Consider the following 20,369-nt stretch of genomic DNA (forward strand, 5'->3'; position numbering starts at 1 on the left):
TAAATTAAGACGTCATAATCAATACGGACAATCGGCAATCGCGGACTGGAAAACTGGCACGCATTTTCCGGCGCGTCCAAGCCACCCCGCGGGGTCGGAGGGGGCGCAGGGGTCGGAGGGGGTGCAGGGGGCGGAGGGGTCGCAGGGGGCCCGAGCTCCTGCCCGGCCCAGTGCCCCCCGAACGCAGCGGCGGCGCGACGCCTCCCCGAGAGCCCGCGACATGCGTTGAGTCTCCCGCCACCCGACAACCACCGCCGTATACATGGACAACTCCTGCCTCCTCGACCTCCTCATCAGGTGCTTCGCCATGACCGAGCCCGAGGACCTCAACTTCACGGCCTTCACGGACCTCTGTCGACTGTGCTCCCTCAAGAGCGGACCCAGGCTGCACATATTCGACAAGGAATCCGAGCAGAGGCAGATCCTTTTCAAAATGAGGACCTGCTTACCGACTATGGTGAGTTTTTACACTGGTTCACGTAAAATAAGATATATTTATTCGTTTTTTCCACGTAATAGATCATTGTAAACATGATTCCCGAGGAGGGAAATGCAGAGACGTGTAAACTGCCGTAGCGCTCGTAGGCGCAGGCGCTGTACGAGCTACGAATAACATGGATTAGAGGAAGGTTAACCCTGCATCTAACACAAGACCTGTTGAAGGATAAAGAACATTACACTTACAGTTATAAATATTAAATTAATATGTAAAAATATATTAAACACATTATACATTAATATTATTATATAATTTGAAAATCAATTACCAGGTTGGGAAATAATGAAAATTTAAAATTTTAATAACATCGATGTTAACTACATAAGTATCATGCTTCTATTTTACATTTAATGCTTCAATTAATTTTTTTTTTACATGTAACAACCTTATAAAAGGTTATTATATATTGATAATATTTTCAAATAGATTCTGTGAATATCAAACCCATCCCTCGTACGCATCAATTCCAGTGAATCGAAGAGCATGTTATCTTCTGTTGAACTATTGTTTAAGTGTCCTTACCTTTCCTATTTGATCTTCGAGTAGCAATTGAGAATCCTACAAGCGCTATCCAAAGATTGGTTACAATTATTACCTGTCTGTAAATAGTTTATCTAATACATGAATTAAATTAAAAGGTCAATGACACAATACTCATTAAAATATGTACTATAATATATTTAAAAGGTTTATTTAATTTTAATCAAAATTCTACATATAAATCTAATTTTAATGTTATTTAGAATCTTTAATCGTATTTTATTCTTTTAAGGAAAATTCATCTATGTTCCCGTCAACATAATTAACTGTCAAATACATGATAGGTACATCGAGTTAAAAAATACCATTTATATCAAAACATCCATTTTTACTGATGAATAATATTGTTAGAAATATTCTGTAAATCGAAAACCTCAACACAAAAATAGTATGTAATCAATAAATAATACACATCTGGAATCCGAAACAATCTGCGTTTCCGGCAGAGCCGGGGGTAGCTTTTAGAAGACCCCCACTATGTACTCACAACAAACGCCTACAATATTGCACAAAAAATAAACATTAACGTTATCTTAATATTGCAAACGATGCAAGCAAATCCATCAAGAATTGCACGACTAGAGTGATTCAGCATCTCTCCATAAACATTGATTTCTGTGAAATTAAAACATTCGTGTTTGTAAAAGATATAACTTAGTTTTTTTTGTTTTCCTAATTTCAATAAAATTACAAAAACATAAAATCATAAAGGTTAAAGAAATAAAAAGTATACATAATATATTCCAAGTGATTAAGGAATGACTGTAGCTTTTCGCATTCGATACGGCAAATGCGATTTCCTTTGCGAATTCCGTCAATAGATTAACTTGTACCACGTATGCATTGAAAAATAAACCTTATTCCTATACAGCCAAGGATTGTTAGTTTATAAGCAATTTAATGTCCGTTTTTCTCCGGGAGAAGATTTAGGTTCAGAGCGAGACGATCTTTATCCCTATGTGTTTGAACTATTGCATTCGCTGCAAACACTCTTTATTTATTCTAATGGAGATTTTTGCTTGGTTAGTTTTAGTTTTGATTAAAATAAACACGTTGTATATACTGAAATAATAATCACTCATTTAAATCTTAATTGACGATAAAATTAAAAAAAAAATCATTACCTTCCTAAGTACGAGTATACCAAGATAGTAACAGTTTTCTTCTCTCCCTAACGTTCATGCGATGTTTTAAACGATTTATTAGAGTGCTATTTATTAAAATGAAAACCCTTACAGTTTTTATGAAACTTTCCTACACTCTTGTTTTGTTTATTGAGCCCGCGGGAAATCTCTTTCGGAGAACTCATAAAAATATTATAATTTAGTTTTCCAACGAACAATGCTAGTGACAGGTGTTGGTATGTGAACTCATTTTCCTAAACACACTTATAATATACTATACACACACGGAATCGCTTAACTTTAAGAGATATATTTAAAAATTAATAATTTTAAATTATGTCAACCACTTTTCTGGAAACATTCACGACGAGAGGTGTCAATTAAACATAAAATATGTCCCGCGTATAATAAACGCCAGGTTTTAGAATGCCAAAGCTCAAATCCAGCTATAAATCCAGCAGATATCGAAGGACGACTTCCTGCCCAAGAAGATCTGCGAGCGCTGCGTCACGAGATTGGAACAATTGTATGAATGGAGGCAGAGCTGCCTCAACACGGACTCGGTGTTGAGGAACTACGCGGAGTCTATGAGGATTGTCACTTCTACTATAAACTTTCAGGTGAGTCGATTAAGGAAATTGAAATTCTAAAGAATAAGGCGCTGAAAGGAAATTAGAAATTTTTATAGTATAATTACATTGTTGCGAAAAGGTATGGTAAGATAAAGCTTTAAATACAACGGTTTGATATCTTTTAATAGAACCTAGCTAGGTTTTAATAACAAAGACTGTAGATGTATTATCAGCGTTTAAAATTTAATATTTTATTTTTAAGTATCTAAAAAGTTGAATGAGATCTTTACTTGTTATGTAATTTGAAATAAAATTATATTTTCATGTTTAATTATCTTAGTAATTATTCTTCATAATGCAGACGGTACGATTCTTTATGTAGCTCTGGATGTAGCAAACGGAAACAGGAAAATATGTATTTATATAATTAAATTGCGTTATTTGCCGTAAAACAGAATGGTTGGATACTTTATTTAATTATTAGATACTTTATAAACTAGAGGTAAAGTTTGATTCTTTATATTGCTCCCATATTATCCTACAAATGCAATAAAAAACAACATCTTTAGCTTCTAATAAATAGAATTGTCAATAGATAGAGCGGAAAAAAATATAGCGCTTTCCTTCACCGTTTTTACTCCTACACACATTATAACAGACCTTCTCAATTTGCATGAATAAAGTATGCTTAGTGCTTCAAACATGTTTTCTATTTTGAGAAATTCAAGACTTTGGCATAATGTTTAAATAAAAAAATATACAGGCCTATTCAATTGAAGGTATTATCCCTTTTTCCAGCGAGTTTTCACAAAGGAAGCCGAACAATATCGGGTTCCCTATTACCGTAAGATGAATTCCCGAGCGATCGTTACATTATTTATATTATAATGATCGCTAAAATAAATACTTTTTAATAATAGCGGCTCTGTCGAAACACCAATTGTATCACAAACTACAAATTCTTGTTATTCATTTTACTAGATACCTGATAATTATTTCTTTCTTAAGCTATTTGTGTTTCATATATAATAGCTAATAAAAATCTTTGTTCATAATAAGATTTATTCTATATGCGGTCGCAATTATTTTTTAATCAAGCACTCGGTGAATCAAAATCAAGTCAATATCATTAACCGTCAAAGGCTGAATGTTTCTTGCTGTGTGTTGGCTCGCGACGCGTTGTCGGACGATGCACGGACGCCCCTCGATCGATCGCCGTCAACTATCGACCCAACTCCCACTATCGACAATACAAATAAATATCAACCTTATCCCATCTATATAACATCCAAATTACATAGCGATGAAGCTACTAAACGCTGACGAACGATTTCCAACCTAATAATGGCGTGTCACGAATCTTTGTCGAATATACACAGTCTGTCTTACAAGATCGCGAATTATCTACTCTAATGAGATAGTAATAAGGTTGTCATCGAAAACATAACGTTATAGGCCACTTGGGAATTCGTATATTGGATACGCATGTCCCAAAACTTACCCTAGTTGTTAAATCGTTTGATACAAATTATAAGTGAAAATCGATTCTCGTTTACTATTAATGACCATTATATAAGTAGTATAGATTTTTCATGAGACGTGATACGTAGCACATAATAGAAGCAATAAATACCGTGGTGGAGAGAACCTTGATCTAAATACAGGGTTATGCAGTACGCGTTGGAAGTAAGGTCGAAGGCTGCAGTCACCCGGCCCGGGGGTGCCTTTAACCCTGACCTAGCGGGGTGAAGGATATTCCTACTACGGCCTCCCGCCTCCCCCTGGGGGAGTGCACTACCCCTGCACATCACTGCTACAGACTTCCCCACTAATGTGATGGATGATCAACATAGGCTTTTTTATAGCTCATTCAGATTTCGTTCCATCCGCTATGTAAAACTCGATTATACGTGCAATTTATAACACAATATTGTTTGTATTGAAAACAGTTTCAACGAGTCCGTTGACATTTTCAAGATATTTCACAGCAGCCAACTTTATTAACTTTTACTTGATACATGTTCGCATACGATACAACCACTTTATATATAATCAAAATATATTGTCCTCAAACTTGAATTTACTCCATTTTCATACCGTATTGCATTATTGCATATTGAGTATTGTTGCAAATAGAATTACGTTAGCGATTAACAAAATTTAAAGCATTAAAAATACAATTTAATTATCAAAAATGCTTTACCCTAAATTTGATGCCAACAACAAAGTTTCTATAGGGATTTGATCTACGCAATGAAATACGATGCGATTCAAAATACCGTCCCTATAGCCTTCAGGTGCATTCTGAAGGGAAAGTGTAATCGATTGAGGAGAGCTACCCCTGCACTTGGTATATAGATACGGTCGAGGAAGCCCGCCTACACCATGACTCTAACCTTGACTCTCGCGTTTACAAAACAAACCTTTGTTCTAATGCGCTCAGATTTAGAAAGTTCGATCCTTTAAAATACATTTATTTTAATCTTATACTAACTCTCTATAATAATGTGTGACAATTACAATTAACTGTTGTGGTAAAAGCTGTTACAACAGCTATGGAACTTTTCTCCGGTGGTTGGTTTGATGTGAGTATGTTTTGCTTTGGTTCATTCAAATATTTACCAAAGTTCCACTTTTTTACTTGATAAAAAAAATTTAATTAACATGTGTGTGTTACTGAAAATTAAATATTAATCTTGAAATAAAGTATTTTTTTTGTTTATTGCGGCACAAACGATTGAAAGACAATCATAACGTGTGCCGCCAGTGAGAGCTGGGCTTAATTCAGCGTCGCTTCATACGAATGAATTAAAATAATTGACAGTTACAATATCATTGATGCTATTAATTTTTTTATTGTTAATAGAAATGCATCATTAAAACTGTGTATGATTCAAGAAAGACAACGAATTGTTTTGTTTTTTCATGCTTTAATTTAGCTTCATTTACCTATAGTTACAATAATAAAAAAACAGTTTCTATTTTGGTCATAAGTAACATTAATATTGAAATTGTTTCAAGAGTTATAAACCTCAAATAAAATAATATCAGAATATTATTATATCAAATGAGATAAGAGCATTTTTAATATTCAAATCGAGCACTTGTTTTACCCTACTCCTCTAGTCCCCTGTTAGGTATGTTTGCTTTTAATCAGCACAGACGTGATAAGGCCCTACGAATTCGACCCTCTATCGGTAATCTTCGAGGGGGCCTCCCTAAACAAGCTGACGCAAATTCAGATCACTCAAGTGTTCCTATTAGCGTAGTGTCGCTGATAGTGAAGGTATTAATGGAGATAAAGCAGCAACAGCAGTCTCAGCAGCATTTCATTTTGGACTAGATTTTATCCTCTATTTTTTTACAATCATTTTCACAACGCAACTTATATTAAGTTGATATATGGGGATATACTTAGGGTATATAATAAGTAGAAGCGGTATTTCTCACAAGTTTTCATATCATACAAATACGAAGAAAACTTTTTATTTTTTATTCTAAAAAGAGAATTTCCGTAAAATTATTTAATATTAACAATACCTAAGTTTATAATTGCCGAATCACATTTCTATTGATTGTTTATTTATAATACGGTCACCTACAAATATTGGTTTCCTATCTATCGATAGTGTTATCAGTGTTTTTTAAATTGTACTTTTTTTTCCTTTGTGGGTTTATTTATTTATTATCTATAACTATGACTAGCAATTTTAATAGAAGTGATAAAGTCCACACTAACAAATGAATTATTAAAAAAATAATACACTCAGTATAAAATTTGAAGTTCCTATAAATATAAAATATTATGTTCAATAATAATATCAAACGGAAAACCCGTGTCAACGTCCTCTACTCTGGTCGTTGAACCCATCCCTCGCCGAATTTGGGCAATTATGTGAAGGTTCATTCTGTTACGGAATGAAAGTCGTTGGGGAGTATTCTCACTTTCTGCGGGGTGAATGCACTAGGGGGCGCGTTCCTCGCTCGCCCTCCGACCGCATCAAAGACATTCATTGAAGGCGACTGACAGTCATCTACGAACGAGACTGTAATATACGAAAAACTGTACAGAGGGAAACGAAAATGATATAATACATACTTGGGTATGGTACTACCAAATATTTTATGATAACACTACAAGTTTCTTTAGTTATTCATAATTTACTTTATTAATGAGAAAGATGACGACATAATGAAGCTTTCTTTTGAGATAAAAAAATGCTCGGGCTCAGAGGCTTCGTACATCATGACCACAATTAAAAACTAATAATTTAGTCTGTATTATCATGATTCCATTTTCTATTAGGACGGCACTGTTAACATGGACAAAATGACGGAAGCACAAAAAACGGCATACTTAGAGGCACACGTAGCGGTACAACAACATATGGCTCAGGCCGCAGCTGCGGCTAGACGAGAACAACAACAACAACAGCAGCAACATCAGCAACAGCAACAACAACAGCAGCAGCAGCAGCAGCAGCAACAGCAGCAGCAGCAGCAGCAACAACAACAGCAGCAGCAGCAGCAGCAGCAACAGCAACAACAACACCAACAACAACAACACCAGCAACAACAACAGCAACAGCAGCAGCAGCAACAACAACAACAACAACAATCGAATAATTCTAATAACAACTCACGTCATCACCAAGACATGCAAGTGAGTATTCTACTTTTACGTTATTGAATAAATTTGTGGGTTCCAATTATAGTATAGAAACTGACGTATTGACAAATGATATTTTGTAGAAGTTAGTAGCTATACATATTTTTAAAATTTTAGTTTGAAAGACGGAAATTGAAATACTCTTAACTATCCGTTATTTTCAAGGTTAACATTTTTTTTCAGCAGGCGCAGAGTAATACACACCCTGGTCACCCATCGCCACCGACCGTCAGTTCTACACAGCATCACTACGCTACCATCAACTCCCCCATCAAGGTACCTCAAGTCAGTTCCAGTACTGGAGGTCCAGATTCAACGTTCACAGTACCAGACGACGTTGGCATGGGATTTGAAGGCGGTGTTCGTGTTCTACAAAGCCTCGGAAATTGGTAAAGATTCAAAAATTACAAACTATATTATATTGAATATCATATTACATATTAAAGATACAAATCCTCTTAAGAGTTGAGAAAACTTAATTTAATTAAGCATACAAGATAAAGTGTTTTATTTATTTTGCACAACGTTTACAGGTCACCAGAAGTTACCAATACGATACCTAGGCCGAATTTAATACCGTTCACTGAACCGTACGCGGAAGGCGGATCTATGCATCCAGGGACTCGTCTGAAAGCTCTCCAAGGAACCGCAATCCGAAAACATCCTGCCATTAAACCTACCAGCTCTACGAATGAAGGTATTTCTGAATTAAACTGCAAAAAAATGAAGATCGGTATTGTACCATTTAATGAAGTATAAAAAATTATATTATTTAATGATATTCATAATATAGGTACCATGATTGTAACGTCCTTTTAAACCCATTTAATGTTAGTTGTTATAAAACTAAATTTCCAAATAGAGCTTTTCCTGGTTTAATTCTTTAATGTAAATACAATAACAATTATAATTTCCGAGTTGTAGTAGTAGGTATTATATACTTCGTATATATCAAAGATATAACTTTGTTTTATTTTAGGAAGCAAGGCATTTGAATGCACTGTCTGCGGTAAGGGATTAGCGCGCAAAGACAAACTAACAATACATATGAGGATACATACTGGTAAAGACTTCTAAAATACTCAAAATGTAACATAACGTGTAACATAACATACTCAAAATGTAACATAACTTGGTTTATGTAACAGGTGAGAAGCCATACGTCTGTGAAGTTTGTAATAAAGCGTTTGCAAGAAGGGATAAGTTAGTTCTTCATATGAACAAATTGAAGCACATCACTCCATCAAATATAGCGCCATTGGGTAAACGGACTATTACAATACCTCGTACGTAATCTACATACTTCCAAAGATACTAATGGTTTCTGAATTTAGAGTCTATATAATAAAAAAATCTTAAACGAAAGACCAATTTAAATTTAAGAAAAAAATCTTATAAATATTTGCAATTTATGGTAAGTCTTTATTACTTTCTATGTCAAAAAATTATACGTGTTTTCACAGCTCTCAAGCTGGATGACGTTAAGCCTCAACTAACCAAGCAAGAAGATACTAAACCAAGTCAGGCCGAGATCGCAGCTGTTGCTCAGCAGCAGCAGCAACAACAACAGCAGCAGCAGCAGCACTCCCATCAGCAGTCGATTCAGGTCTGCCAGGTACCTGGACACAACTTTACGGTAAATCCCAAAAAGACATCAAAGCATGAAATGTTAATGTCTTCGTGCTTATGTTAAACTTATCATATTTTCTTTGTTAGTTTCCATGTCAAGTATAAGTTTTCTGGTTTGTATAGTTCATATAATTTATTTTAATATTTTTTTAATACGTGTTACTGCATGAAATAGACATAAAACTTGCTGGAACAAGTTAAACTACGCTAGTGGTGTCTTAGCAATCTAGCTTTTTAGCATTTCACAGTAAATTGATTTAAAATAAAAAATATAAGAAAGACATATCATTATCAGACCAAATAAAGAAAAGCTATTATTATTCAAAATGGTAGTTCATATTGAAATGAGCTTTCATTTTAGTTTCGACTAACATTGTTTTCTTTCTTCAGAATACTAATCTAGTTCACACAAGCGCCTCAAGTGGCTCCGTGTCAGCGGCCACAGCAGGGATGGTCGTGTCGTGGTCGTGTGAGCTCTGCGGAAGGTTATTTGCTACCAGAGACGAGTGGAGTGCACACGCCAAGTCCCACCTGCCAGACAATAAGCTCCTACAGGATAAAATGCAACAAGCTACACAGCATCAGGTTAATAGTTTAAATTCTATTATAATCCATTTAATTGTCTCATAAATTTCATTTTACTAACAATATTCTTGTCCGTGCTTTACAGCAACAGGAAAAGCTTCATTTAACGAATCAGGAAAAACTACAGCTACTTCATCATCACAATCAGAATCAGCAGATCTTGAATAACCACGGCATTGCTACCTCCGTATCATCTGCGACTGTTGTTAACGAAGGAGGAGGGGGTGGGGGAGGGGGAGCATACTTCTCCCACGGTCACACACACTACGCACCAGAGAGGCAACATACACACGCACATCACCTTTGCCTGATGTGTCGTCAAGAGTTCGCTGGTAAAGCAGAGTTTATGTTCCATGTTAGAGGACATTTCGAAGGTAAAGTGAGCGATATAGCAGCAGCAGATGTATTGGCACGATCGCTAGTGGATAATTCCGGTCTCTGCACCTGAACCGGATCAACGGCCATCGCATTCCAAAACGATGCTGGTGGGAACGTGTTGCAAGATGACACGGTTATGTTAACTTATTGAGATTTGAACGATTTTCGTAGTTCATCAAGTCTTTTGCCATGGAATAAATTGGGGAATTTTAATTAAAACACAACTAAACAACATTTATAAGAGAACGTTTACTGCCCTATGGGTGCCTTTTTAAAATAACATACGGTCAGGTATTTCAAAGGTCATCATGACAGTAGGTTTTGCTAGGTGTCCTTAGTTTCTTAGTAGCTTGAGAGCAGAAAAATGTACCGTGACTATTATTTAGTAATAATAAAATAAAGTAACTTTAATATATCTACAAGAATTCTGTCTAAGTCTTTTAAAATTCCTTCTGCTCTTCTTCACAACATTTGCTTTCTGAGCCTTTATCAGACGCGCCGTAATAGGTATTTCAAACTTACTTGATTTTTTATATTTCTTCCGGTCAATATATATCTCTTAAGATAATATATTCATATAAAGACAATCGCCATCTTCCAATAGACATTTAAATTTAAAGAAAAATTATTTTAATGGTCCAATTTACTGTGAATTTATGTGTATTGTTGTAGAATATTACAAATTATGTAGTTCATTTGTAGTTGCTTATTTTTTTAGATTTGGTATGTGTCGCAAAAAATCTATTCATTAAGAAAGATGTTAAAATATAAGGTCTAAAACGTTTACAGGTTATATTTTATAAACCCTCGAAAAGTTTGTGAAAAAAAAAATTAATTAAGGAAAGTTTTTTTTTTAATAAAAAACGCTTAAAATACTTATTTAATTCGTGTGTATATTTTGTATTCGAGACAGCAGTGTTACACCTCATTACTATACATTATATTATAGGACTTTAGTTAATAATACAACAGTAATTAAAAATATTAATTTCGACTGAACCAAACCGTCGTTCCGTTTAGTTTTTGAAATTAAAACGCGCAATTACACATGAATTGTATTTTAAGGTACTTTAAATAAGTCTAGTCATTAGTTAAAAGAAAAAAAGATGGGTGAACTCTAGTCATTTTTAGGATTAAGCGGACTGAATAATATGCGGTCGTAAAACGCCATATAAATTAAATGTACTTAAATATTTGTTTTATTAATTTAAAAATATATTCTTATTTATTTTAGTACTGTTTAATATTATTTAAGTATTTCCGATAGAGGAGAGATGGCACATTACATTCATTAATAAGTTATGTTCTTCGAATTTGGCGAGGAATTAACTTCTCAATTTTTTAACACATCATCTGAAAATAAAAAAGAATAATTTGTTTTATAATTTTTATTGTGTAATAGTGTAAATCTTTCTACTATACGCTTTTTTAATTTAAGTCATTCCATGGCGATAAAATCGTATTTTTGTCATAGTAAAATTTTTTGTTTTACTTTTTTTTTGGTCGTGATTTTTTTGTGACTGTTATTGAATATGTGTTTAATATTAATTTGTAAAGTTGTAGAACTTATGATTTATTGTAATATGGAATCTGTGAAAAACAAATTATCGTTTGGATTGTAAATCGGTAAGGAAAACGGTGTGTTAGATGTGTTAGCCGGTGCTACAGGTTAGGTGTCTTTAAAACATTTCAGTGAACAGAATGCGAGTTGTTAAAATTTAAGTAGTTGTTAAAATCAAATAAGATTTATACTTTTATAAATTTATGTTCGAAAAGCACGTATTTTGTTTCCCTTAAATTGTTGCATACAGTTTGAACTTTTTTTAAATATATTATGCGTAACTGTAGCACCGTATATAGTTAATTGTAAGACAGCTCGTGCGTAAACTGTTATTTTTTTATGCAAATTTCGATCCACTCGTATTGTAGTTGCAAATTAAAAAATATTGAATATGTCCCTTAGCTATATCCATAACAATATAAATTAGGATAATAGGCACCCTTTCATAAATTTCCAAAAAGCTGAGTATTTTATGTTTATATCGAACTTATAAAAGTCCATAAGATTTTTGTATTTAAAAACAATTGTAAATTCAGTTCCTCTAACGTGTGCTTTCAAGAAGGTTGAGCCATTCTGAAGTATTTTGAGATGGTATTTCACGCTCACTGAATAAAAAAATTTAAAACCGTTCTGAATCCTTATTGTAAAATTAATCTAAAAATTAATATTTATAATATATTTTCGGTAACGATTGTTGTAAAGTAAACTCCACCTATCTTTATATTATATAGTAAATGAATTACGCACGAGATTAGGTAATTTGCGTGACGCAAAACAGAGCACGATGGATGTTACAAATTTGAATAGGTATAGATGCGAGTAGGTCATGATAGGTGGGACATGTATGCAATACATTATAGTTTTACGTTATGTATTACGATATAGATTTTAAGTGTTACGATATATTTAGTACTAAATAATGCTAAAGTTCCGACTTTTGCACTGCCACTATATATTTGCCTAGAGTTAACTGAGACAATGATTGCATTGCACGCGTCAGACAGTGGTCATATGTTGTCATTTTTATACCACGGAGGGATTATTTTCTGAGCAAGAGTTTTTTTTATTTGTTTGTAATAATAGAAGGCTCATAGGAACACACTTTTTCTTAAAATATGCTTAATTATATTAATATTCGTGCTTTAATTGAATTAACAAGCTAACTAAGCGTATAAGTTAGAAAAAAGTGCCCAATTTTTTATATAAAAAATAACCATAAAGTAATGACAGTTTTATACAAAAAGTAAAATATGTAGGTCATTGAAATTGTGCACAACAACAAACGATACAGCGAAATTTTTTACAATTTAAAAAAAAAATCTTTAATAAGTAAGTTTTGTACAAAAAATTAGTCATAAGTTAAAGGAATTGGCTTTCAAATTGATCTCATAAATCTAGTCATAGAATGTGGTTAAAAAAACCCTTTAGTTTTATTAGGGATATTAAATAAGTCTTAATAAGTAGTGTACATTTTAATATTAATATAGTCAGTCATTGAAAATAATATATATATTTTATGTTTCAAAATGTATTAAAACGTCATAAATTATATGTAGATATAGTGGGAAAAAATGCATAAATTAGTCAAACTCAACTTAATGCATATTTGTATAATTTTTTATAAGTAACGAAAACATTTAATGGAAAGGCCTCCTATTTAATTTTTCAACGAACACTAATGGTGTATACCAAGTACGTGTAATAAATTATCAAATTAGCCTCAAATATACCAAATTTTGTATTAAATGACTGCGAAGAAGACAATCGTTTACAAAAATATACCGTCTATTTAGAAATCCGCCACAGTGTAAATGTATTGTAAATATATGAATGTTAGAATATTATGCTTTATTTGAAGTATTTCCGAATATCATGTAAAGCTAGAATTATTTCCTTGAATTCAAGTTGTATCTATGAAATTCTGTTTATAATTTTTTTTTTATTGTTTTTGTACTGTCTGCTAAGTACATTATTTTCTAGAAGCAATAAATACCTATGTGTTGCATATCGTGGAATTTAAATCTATTGTCTCGTGGTGTTTCTATGTAATGTATAGTAGTGAGAGTTGTGAAAATTAAAAAGGTATTATTCGATCTAAAATTTTTCATTTCAACTAAGTTTCACTTCAAATTACACACACACACACACACACACACCCAATATAAAGAGATGTATGTCTAATATTTTATATTTATCTAAAACCTCTTTAAATGTTACAATAAAAAACTGTGAATATGTAGATCTGACACTGTCATCTGTCATTGAAATACAAAATTTAAAAATTTTAGTACCGTATAATATAACATTATCAAACAAAATATATTTGAAATAAACAAAATAACGCAAATAAGGTAAGTTTTTTCTAAAATTAAAGATAAACTTTAAATGTTTTCAATGATAATGTAAATAATAACTATATTTTTTTTAATTTCAAATCACAATGTTGTGTTTTTATTTATGTCTTTTATTTTTATTAATTTTCCAGTGTCATAAAGTCCGTCTATTGATTGTTTTTTTTTAATATGACCGAATACATTCGAATTAAGTTCACGCCGTTTGTGAAACACGTATCAAGTTCCAACTGTTGTTGGCTTGAAATAATACCGAAGGTGTCTTGTATTGAACATCTTGACAAAATAGAATGGAAGCAACAGACGCTATCCATGGAGTATATTGTTCCTATGACCTACAAAATTATACTTAGAAAGAGAGAGCCTGAGAAAAAACTGAAAATGTACTATTCTTGTATTGATCTTCTGTCATCAATATCGAATCATAATCTGTGTTCTGGAGATGTTCGTAAACAAATAAGTGATAATATTATTTTAAGCAAAGTTCTATCCGAAAGTCGTAACAATGAATCTTTAAAAAGGACTTGTGTGAAACGAGATCCCTTGTTAGTCACAAATGATATAATTGAAACTGGCCACGCATTGGTCCCAAAAGAAAAAACAGTGGGAAATATAAATACAAAAACCGACAACACGTTCGTATTAAAACAAAACGAGTATAAAAGTAAAGGTATGAAAAATATGTTTTAAATTACAATCAAGTTTCATAAGGTTGTATATCTATTCACTTTTGTTTGTTTTCAGTAGGAGACGGTATTGACCAAGAGGTCCCTACTGTAACTAATAGTGAAATTGAAAAAAGCACTGGAAATGTAAAAATCAAAGCAGACACGGGATCTTTATATTATTCTGAACATTCATCGATTTTAAATCGTGACGAAAAGTTAAATAAAAGATTATGCATAACGCCGACATGCAAATTAAATACTGCAGATAAAATATTATGTTGTAACAATAAAGTAAACACAGATATATCAGTCCCATATTTTGTAAAACCTAAAGAAGATAGAATTCTCGTCAATAAAGTTAGAAATATTGTAGGAACACAATGTTTCTCTGCCAATAACTTCTCTTTCAACAACGCTTCACGAGTAGAGCCTACAATACGCATCGCGCATTTTGTGCAAAAAATGGAAGAAGAAGTTTTTCCACTAAAATTACTTCTTGATGAGCTAATAAGAAAATGTTCATCCTTAGGCTTAAATACAAATAAAGAGCCGAAACATTTCTCCCAACATAAGTATAATCCTATTAAAATATTTACTAATAAGACGCGTGGTGACCAAAGAAAAATACAATCTAATCGCGTTGTTTATTCTTTCGTTTCTGATAACTAAGTGTTTTGTGACTTGTTGAAAATAAATTTATTCACATTCAGTCTTTTATTTATAATCAAGCGATACCGCCTTTTATAAAATGCAACAATATTTTCTTATCTTAACAAAATACAGTAAATAACCCGAAACTGATGATTGTTTGATTTTAGACATTTATTGTTTGATTTTAGACATGACCCACAAAGACGTAATACAGCAACCAAATACGTTTATTCCCTTTGAAGTTGTAGCTGTACATAATAATGCCTCACCCACTGAGCAACAAACTACGAGCAGTTTACTGTCACCAGTTAATGTTAAGATTAAAATAAAAAACAAGGACCAACTTTTAAAAGGGAAACACGGAATTATATCCGTTCCAAAATTTAACGTAAACAATTGGCCGAAAAAACTGCGACTTGTTAGCAGCGATCAAACCATTATGTCTTTCGATCTCATCATGGAGCCGAATAAAGATGAACGAGTCAGAAAATCGCACAGAGGACTATTACAAATGTTTAGACCTGGTAGGTAAAACGCTTGTTAAAGTATTTGTTACAAATAATTCATTCTCATTTATAATCTGCAGGAGGATGTCTCAGCATTCACAACGATGAAGAAGAATACTCCTATATGCCGGGCACTTCTAACGAATTAAATAGAAGCTCATCTGGACAGGAAGACTTCCATGTTAAAACTACGAATGAGGCATTTTCTTTAAAAAAGAATATTTTTTCTCCCTCTTACACGAATACATTTAAAACACCTAAGCCATTTTTGGGTAAATGCAAACCTGGTATGTGAATAATTAAATTCTAGACATAAGTCGCTATAACTGTATATTATTAATAACTTAATTTAAAAATATATGTTATCTACGTTCAAAAAATAACACACAGATGCATATAGATGCACTACTTAAGTATTACATTTGTGATACATGTTTCAGGTGGCTGCCTTGATCCACCGTTTGGTGAAGATAAGTACATTTACAAACCTACGTTCGAGGACAATCAAATTGCAGAGAAATCTCCACATACAAATGATATAAATAAAATGCTGCTAGATTCAGATAAAAATAAACAAGAATTAGGAATAAAAAAACAAACTATGGATCAAGAAGTAGAAGATTTGCATGAATCTTACACCGATATGACCGAGAATATTGAAGATTCAGAATCTCTTGTTACTTACCCATTACCAGTATCCTCTAGTTATATTAAAAATAGGGACAGTCAAAGTAAAAAGGACAGATCTAGAATTAACTCTGAACAAACATCTCAAAAATTAACCAATGAATTTCCTGTTTCATTTTTTATGCCTCCTAGAAAAGAGAAAACAAAACAATTTAAGGCCTATGATGATTACAATGACAAGGAAACTAAGGTAAAAGAGGCATATATTAACAATGAGTATGCAATGCAAAGTCAAACACCTAGCGAAATGTTATCTGATTCATTGACAACGACACATCCATCGCGTGAAGAACCTTCACAAGACGTAACACGGGAACAAGAAACATCTGTGAAATCGATACATTCATCGAGAAATGATGATATTTCTAAGGAACCAGTAAAATCTGAAGGTTTAGATTATATTTCTGATATCAAAGCTTTAAGAAAAGGTGAGGAAATATTTTCACAGGAACAAATTACTGCAAACGATAAATCCGGGACAGGAAATCAGAACATAGGATCTAAGTTGCCAGAAAGTCATATTGATACATCGTATCAATCTGACAAAATGAATTCAATACAAAAGATGGAAGTAGAAAACATAGTGAGTGAGGATAAAAATATAGAACCTGAAAAAAAACACAGTTCAGCAAATGTTAAGTTAAGCAGTGAAAAGTTAAAAATAAACTCACTTTCTGAATTAAACAATCATTCAGATAATTCAGAAATAAATAGTGTTGGTGACAAACCTGTGGAAGGAGAAACTGGATTACGCAACGGAATTAATAATCTTTTAGACCCAATTGAAAAAGAGAAATTTAAAAAGAATTCTTTGAAATATGAAACTTCAAAAGATTTTGGGGTAAACGTTGGGAAGCATGATTCAAAAAACCTAAGCAAGCCTAATTTAAAATTCAGCCATGAAGAATTAACTAAAACATCAATTGATGATCCAAGCAAAATTTTAACATACTCAAGTAGTGAAAGCATTGCTGATAAAGACATTAAAATAGAAAATCAACTACGTGATGGAGTTGAAAGTAATCTAGATCCAGCGCTAAATGAAATGTTTGAAAAAGATTCTCTTAAATACAAAGCTTTAAGACATTCTAAGGAAATAATTACAAATGATGACACTATAAAAGTAAGAAAATCTAATGTAAAATTAAGCAAGGAAGATTTAGCTGAAATATCGATGGATCAATTAAACAGGTTTTCAAAAGATCTAAAGAATGAAAGTATAACTGACATCAACGTTAAAAGAAAATCTCAATTGCCTAATAAAACGAGTAGCATTTCAGATCCAATGCAAAAAGATGCTTTAAAATACGAAGCTGTAATAGATTCTGGCCCAAAAATCACAAATGAAGACCCAATACAAATCGAGAAAACTGATTTAAAGTTAGGCCAGGAGGAAATAACAAAAATTTCAATTGATCAATTAAGCAAGCTCATTGACCAGGCAGAAAATGAAATTATTTCTGACACAAGTGCTAAAAGTGAAATCCGATTAACTGATGAATTGAGTAATTTGTTACACCCAGCCACTAAAGAAGTATTTGAAAAAGACTCTTTAACATACAAAGATTTAAAAGATTCAAGTAAAATAACTTTACAAAGCAGCGACGGGGATGGCATTAGTAATATTAAAAATTTTGTTCCCGTAAGTTAACTCGAATAATAGTATTGACTTTCTTTACTTAATTTAATGTGAGACTAGTATTCTGATTCATTTGAAGTGAAAATAAACGTATATAATTTTTTTCCTTTAATATTTTTATTCTAGTTACAAAAGAAATCATTGGATTCTAATGACAATTCTGAAGTAAATTTAAAAGAGCCAACTAAGAACCTAGACGAAATTATAACGTTGCCAACAGAAAAATTAGTATTTCAGAATAAAACAAGTGTAAATGAAGACTTTGAGAGACATTCTGAAAGTTCCAATAAAATAAATAATAAAGTCTCAGATATCGCAATAAAATCATTGTCATCTAAAATATCACTTAATGAGGTAAATTCTCAGAAAACTGCTGACTTAAATTTGGAAAATCTTAGTAAGAAAAGCTCAAAATCTATCGTATTTGAAAAACCACTAAGTGCTGGTTCTGATGATTTGAAAGAAACAGCTCTTGAAAATAAATCATCGACATTTAAAGACTTACCAACAAACAATATCGATTCTAAAAGTATGTTAATATCTTACGAAGAAAATCACGACATAGATAATGATAAAAATGGAAGTCTTCGTAACATATCATTAAAACAAGAAATAAATCAATCAAGTTCTCATCATTCAAGAGACAGTCAATTAAGTCTTTTAAAAAAGCTCAGTTCTCTACCACAAATTCAAAATTCAGAAGGCATACCGTACGATAATGTTCAAGATAAAAATACATTCGACAACTCCTCTCATGAATTTACTGATTCTAATATTTTACGAACTGGCCAATACTTAAATAATACTCCAACAAAAATAAAAGACGGCGATAGAGAAGGGATTGATTTAAAACAAAATATACTTCATAAAGGTCTGGACAATAATTTGGATGAATGGACAAGGAAGGATGAAAAGTCCTTTCAAAATTATGTTACAAATAATGTTAACGAAGATATTTTAAGTACATCTCAAACCAATGATTTCATTGAAGACAGCACTCAATTAGATAAAGGTCCGAGAGAAACAGTCGATCATGAATTAATGTCCCTCAAATCTGGTAATAGGGACCAGGGAATTAGTAAAGATTATGCAAAATCACAAGTTTATGACTCGTCAAGTGACATAAAACACACAAGCTCTTCTATATTCCTCAATTTTGCCTTCCACTCGTTAGCAAACGAATTTGGCTACACCATTACAACATTAGATCCTACAACAGATTTAACTGTATACCCACAAAATAAAATAACTACCATTAAAACTGCTCTTAAAGACAATGATAAAGAAATTAGAATAAGGATGGATTCCGAAACCGATATTATAATTCAAATAAAAAGGAACCATAAGCGTAACGAAGGTAAATCTCTAACTGACATTATACGCGGTTTTTTAAGGATAGATGTTTTTTAAATTTGCATACTAAATACATATGCTTTTTCTGATACCAGGGTCTAAAAGCATCGTATCTATTGAGGGAAGGGATTTGATGCGTGGATACTGTTCAGAAACAATAATCAATAAGGAACAATTTTTAAAAAATACTCTTAAAACAGTTTATGACACTTTGGTGCCGATAGAAAAAATAATATCCAATCTTAAGGAAGAAGCAGATGTGCTATATCGGGAACAATTATTACTGAGAAAAATTTTATCATCGAGGGAAATGAAGTCTAAAAGAATTATCCGCACTAATAAAAATTGTAGCTGCCTAGAAAAGGAAATGGGAATCAAGTGAAAGTAAGATTTATAAAATACAAATTTTAACTCTATAGCAAAATAAATATCTGTTCATAAAAACTTTTAATATAAATTAAACGAAGATATTCATTATTTGTTTTCGTCTGTTACGTATTTTATGATACGTTATAAAATCTTAATCGAGATTATAAAACGTCATTCATCATTTTACAACAAGCAAATAAAAACGAACGATAAATATTATTCATCCTTATGACACTCAAAAACCGGTCAAGTTGGAATTGGGCTAAGCACGAGGGTTTCAATCACTACAACTAAAATCGGCAAAAAAACACGTTGTTGTACGAAATCACCTTTAAATACTAATTTTATTGTTTTCATTATTACAGCGTCAACATAAATACACAATCTGGGAACATTTCAAATGTCAAATTTTAATGGCTCCTAAGATTCAATTTGGTGACAGGACAGTTTAGACAGCTGGACACATAAAGAAATTTTAATCATAGGTTTTACATTTTTGGAACGGAACCCTAAAAATGCTTTTGACAAAGAGTTATCCGATCAAAACATTAGAATATTAAATGAATAATTAAATAGACAAATAGATTA

General features: G+C 32.4%; 2 protein-coding genes across 4 annotated transcripts; both read left to right on the forward strand.

Annotated features, from left to right (window-relative positions):
- Positions 1-158: 158 nt before the first annotated feature.
- LOC116768700 (alpha-protein kinase 1) lies at positions 159-10,630 on the forward strand. Of its 3 annotated transcripts, none has more exons than XM_032659487.2 (10): positions 159-457; positions 2,622-2,783; positions 7,042-7,398; positions 7,588-7,793; positions 7,938-8,101; positions 8,384-8,467; positions 8,553-8,690; positions 8,868-9,040; positions 9,424-9,618; positions 9,704-10,630. In XM_032659487.2, exons 1-10 carry the CDS (start codon positions 263-265, stop codon positions 10,064-10,066), a joined length of 2,037 nt encoding a protein of 678 aa, XP_032515378.2. In that variant the 5' UTR covers positions 159-262; the 3' UTR covers positions 10,067-10,630. The 3 variants fall into 3 exon arrangements, with proteins under 3 accessions (XP_032515378.2, XP_032515382.2, XP_061379905.1); XM_032659491.2 differs by having other exon boundaries at positions 8,553-8,666; XM_061523921.1 differs by lacking the exons at positions 159-457; positions 2,622-2,783 and adding an exon at positions 5,221-5,320.
- Positions 10,631-13,803: 3,173 nt separating this feature from the next.
- Positions 13,804-20,369, forward strand: LOC116768777 (uncharacterized). The gene is made up of 7 exons (XM_032659594.2): positions 13,804-13,908; positions 15,416-15,751; positions 15,814-16,020; positions 16,174-18,062; positions 18,186-19,416; positions 19,508-19,796; positions 20,147-20,369. The coding sequence occupies exons 2-6, from the start codon at positions 15,418-15,420 to the stop codon at positions 19,792-19,794; spliced, it is 3,948 nt and encodes a 1,315-aa protein (XP_032515485.2). The 5' UTR covers positions 13,804-13,908; positions 15,416-15,417; the 3' UTR covers positions 19,795-19,796; positions 20,147-20,369.

Source organism: Danaus plexippus, chromosome 4 (assembly GCF_018135715.1).
Source record: "Danaus plexippus chromosome 4, MEX_DaPlex, whole genome shotgun sequence".
NCBI lineage: Eukaryota > Metazoa > Arthropoda > Insecta > Lepidoptera > Nymphalidae > Danaus > Danaus plexippus.

Bases quoted from the DNA above. Each gene is read 5' to 3' on its own strand.
- LOC116768700 (XM_032659487.2), top strand. From the start codon at position 263: ATGGACAACTCCTGCCTCCTCGACCTCCTCATCAGGTGCTTCGCCATG. The intron at 458-2,621 runs GTGAGTTTTTAC...CTATAAATCCAG, and splicing joins GGACCTGCTTACCGACTATG to CAGATATCGAAGGACGACTT. The intron at 2,784-7,041 runs GTGAGTCGATTA...ATTTTCTATTAG, and splicing joins CTTCTACTATAAACTTTCAG to GACGGCACTGTTAACATGGA.
- LOC116768777 (XM_032659594.2), top strand. From the start codon at position 15,418: ATGACCCACAAAGACGTAATACAGCAACCAAATACGTTTATTCCCTTT. The intron at 15,752-15,813 runs GTAGGTAAAACG...TATAATCTGCAG, and splicing joins ATTACAAATGTTTAGACCTG to GAGGATGTCTCAGCATTCAC. The intron at 19,417-19,507 runs GTAAATCTCTAA...TTCTGATACCAG, and splicing joins GAACCATAAGCGTAACGAAG to GGTCTAAAAGCATCGTATCT.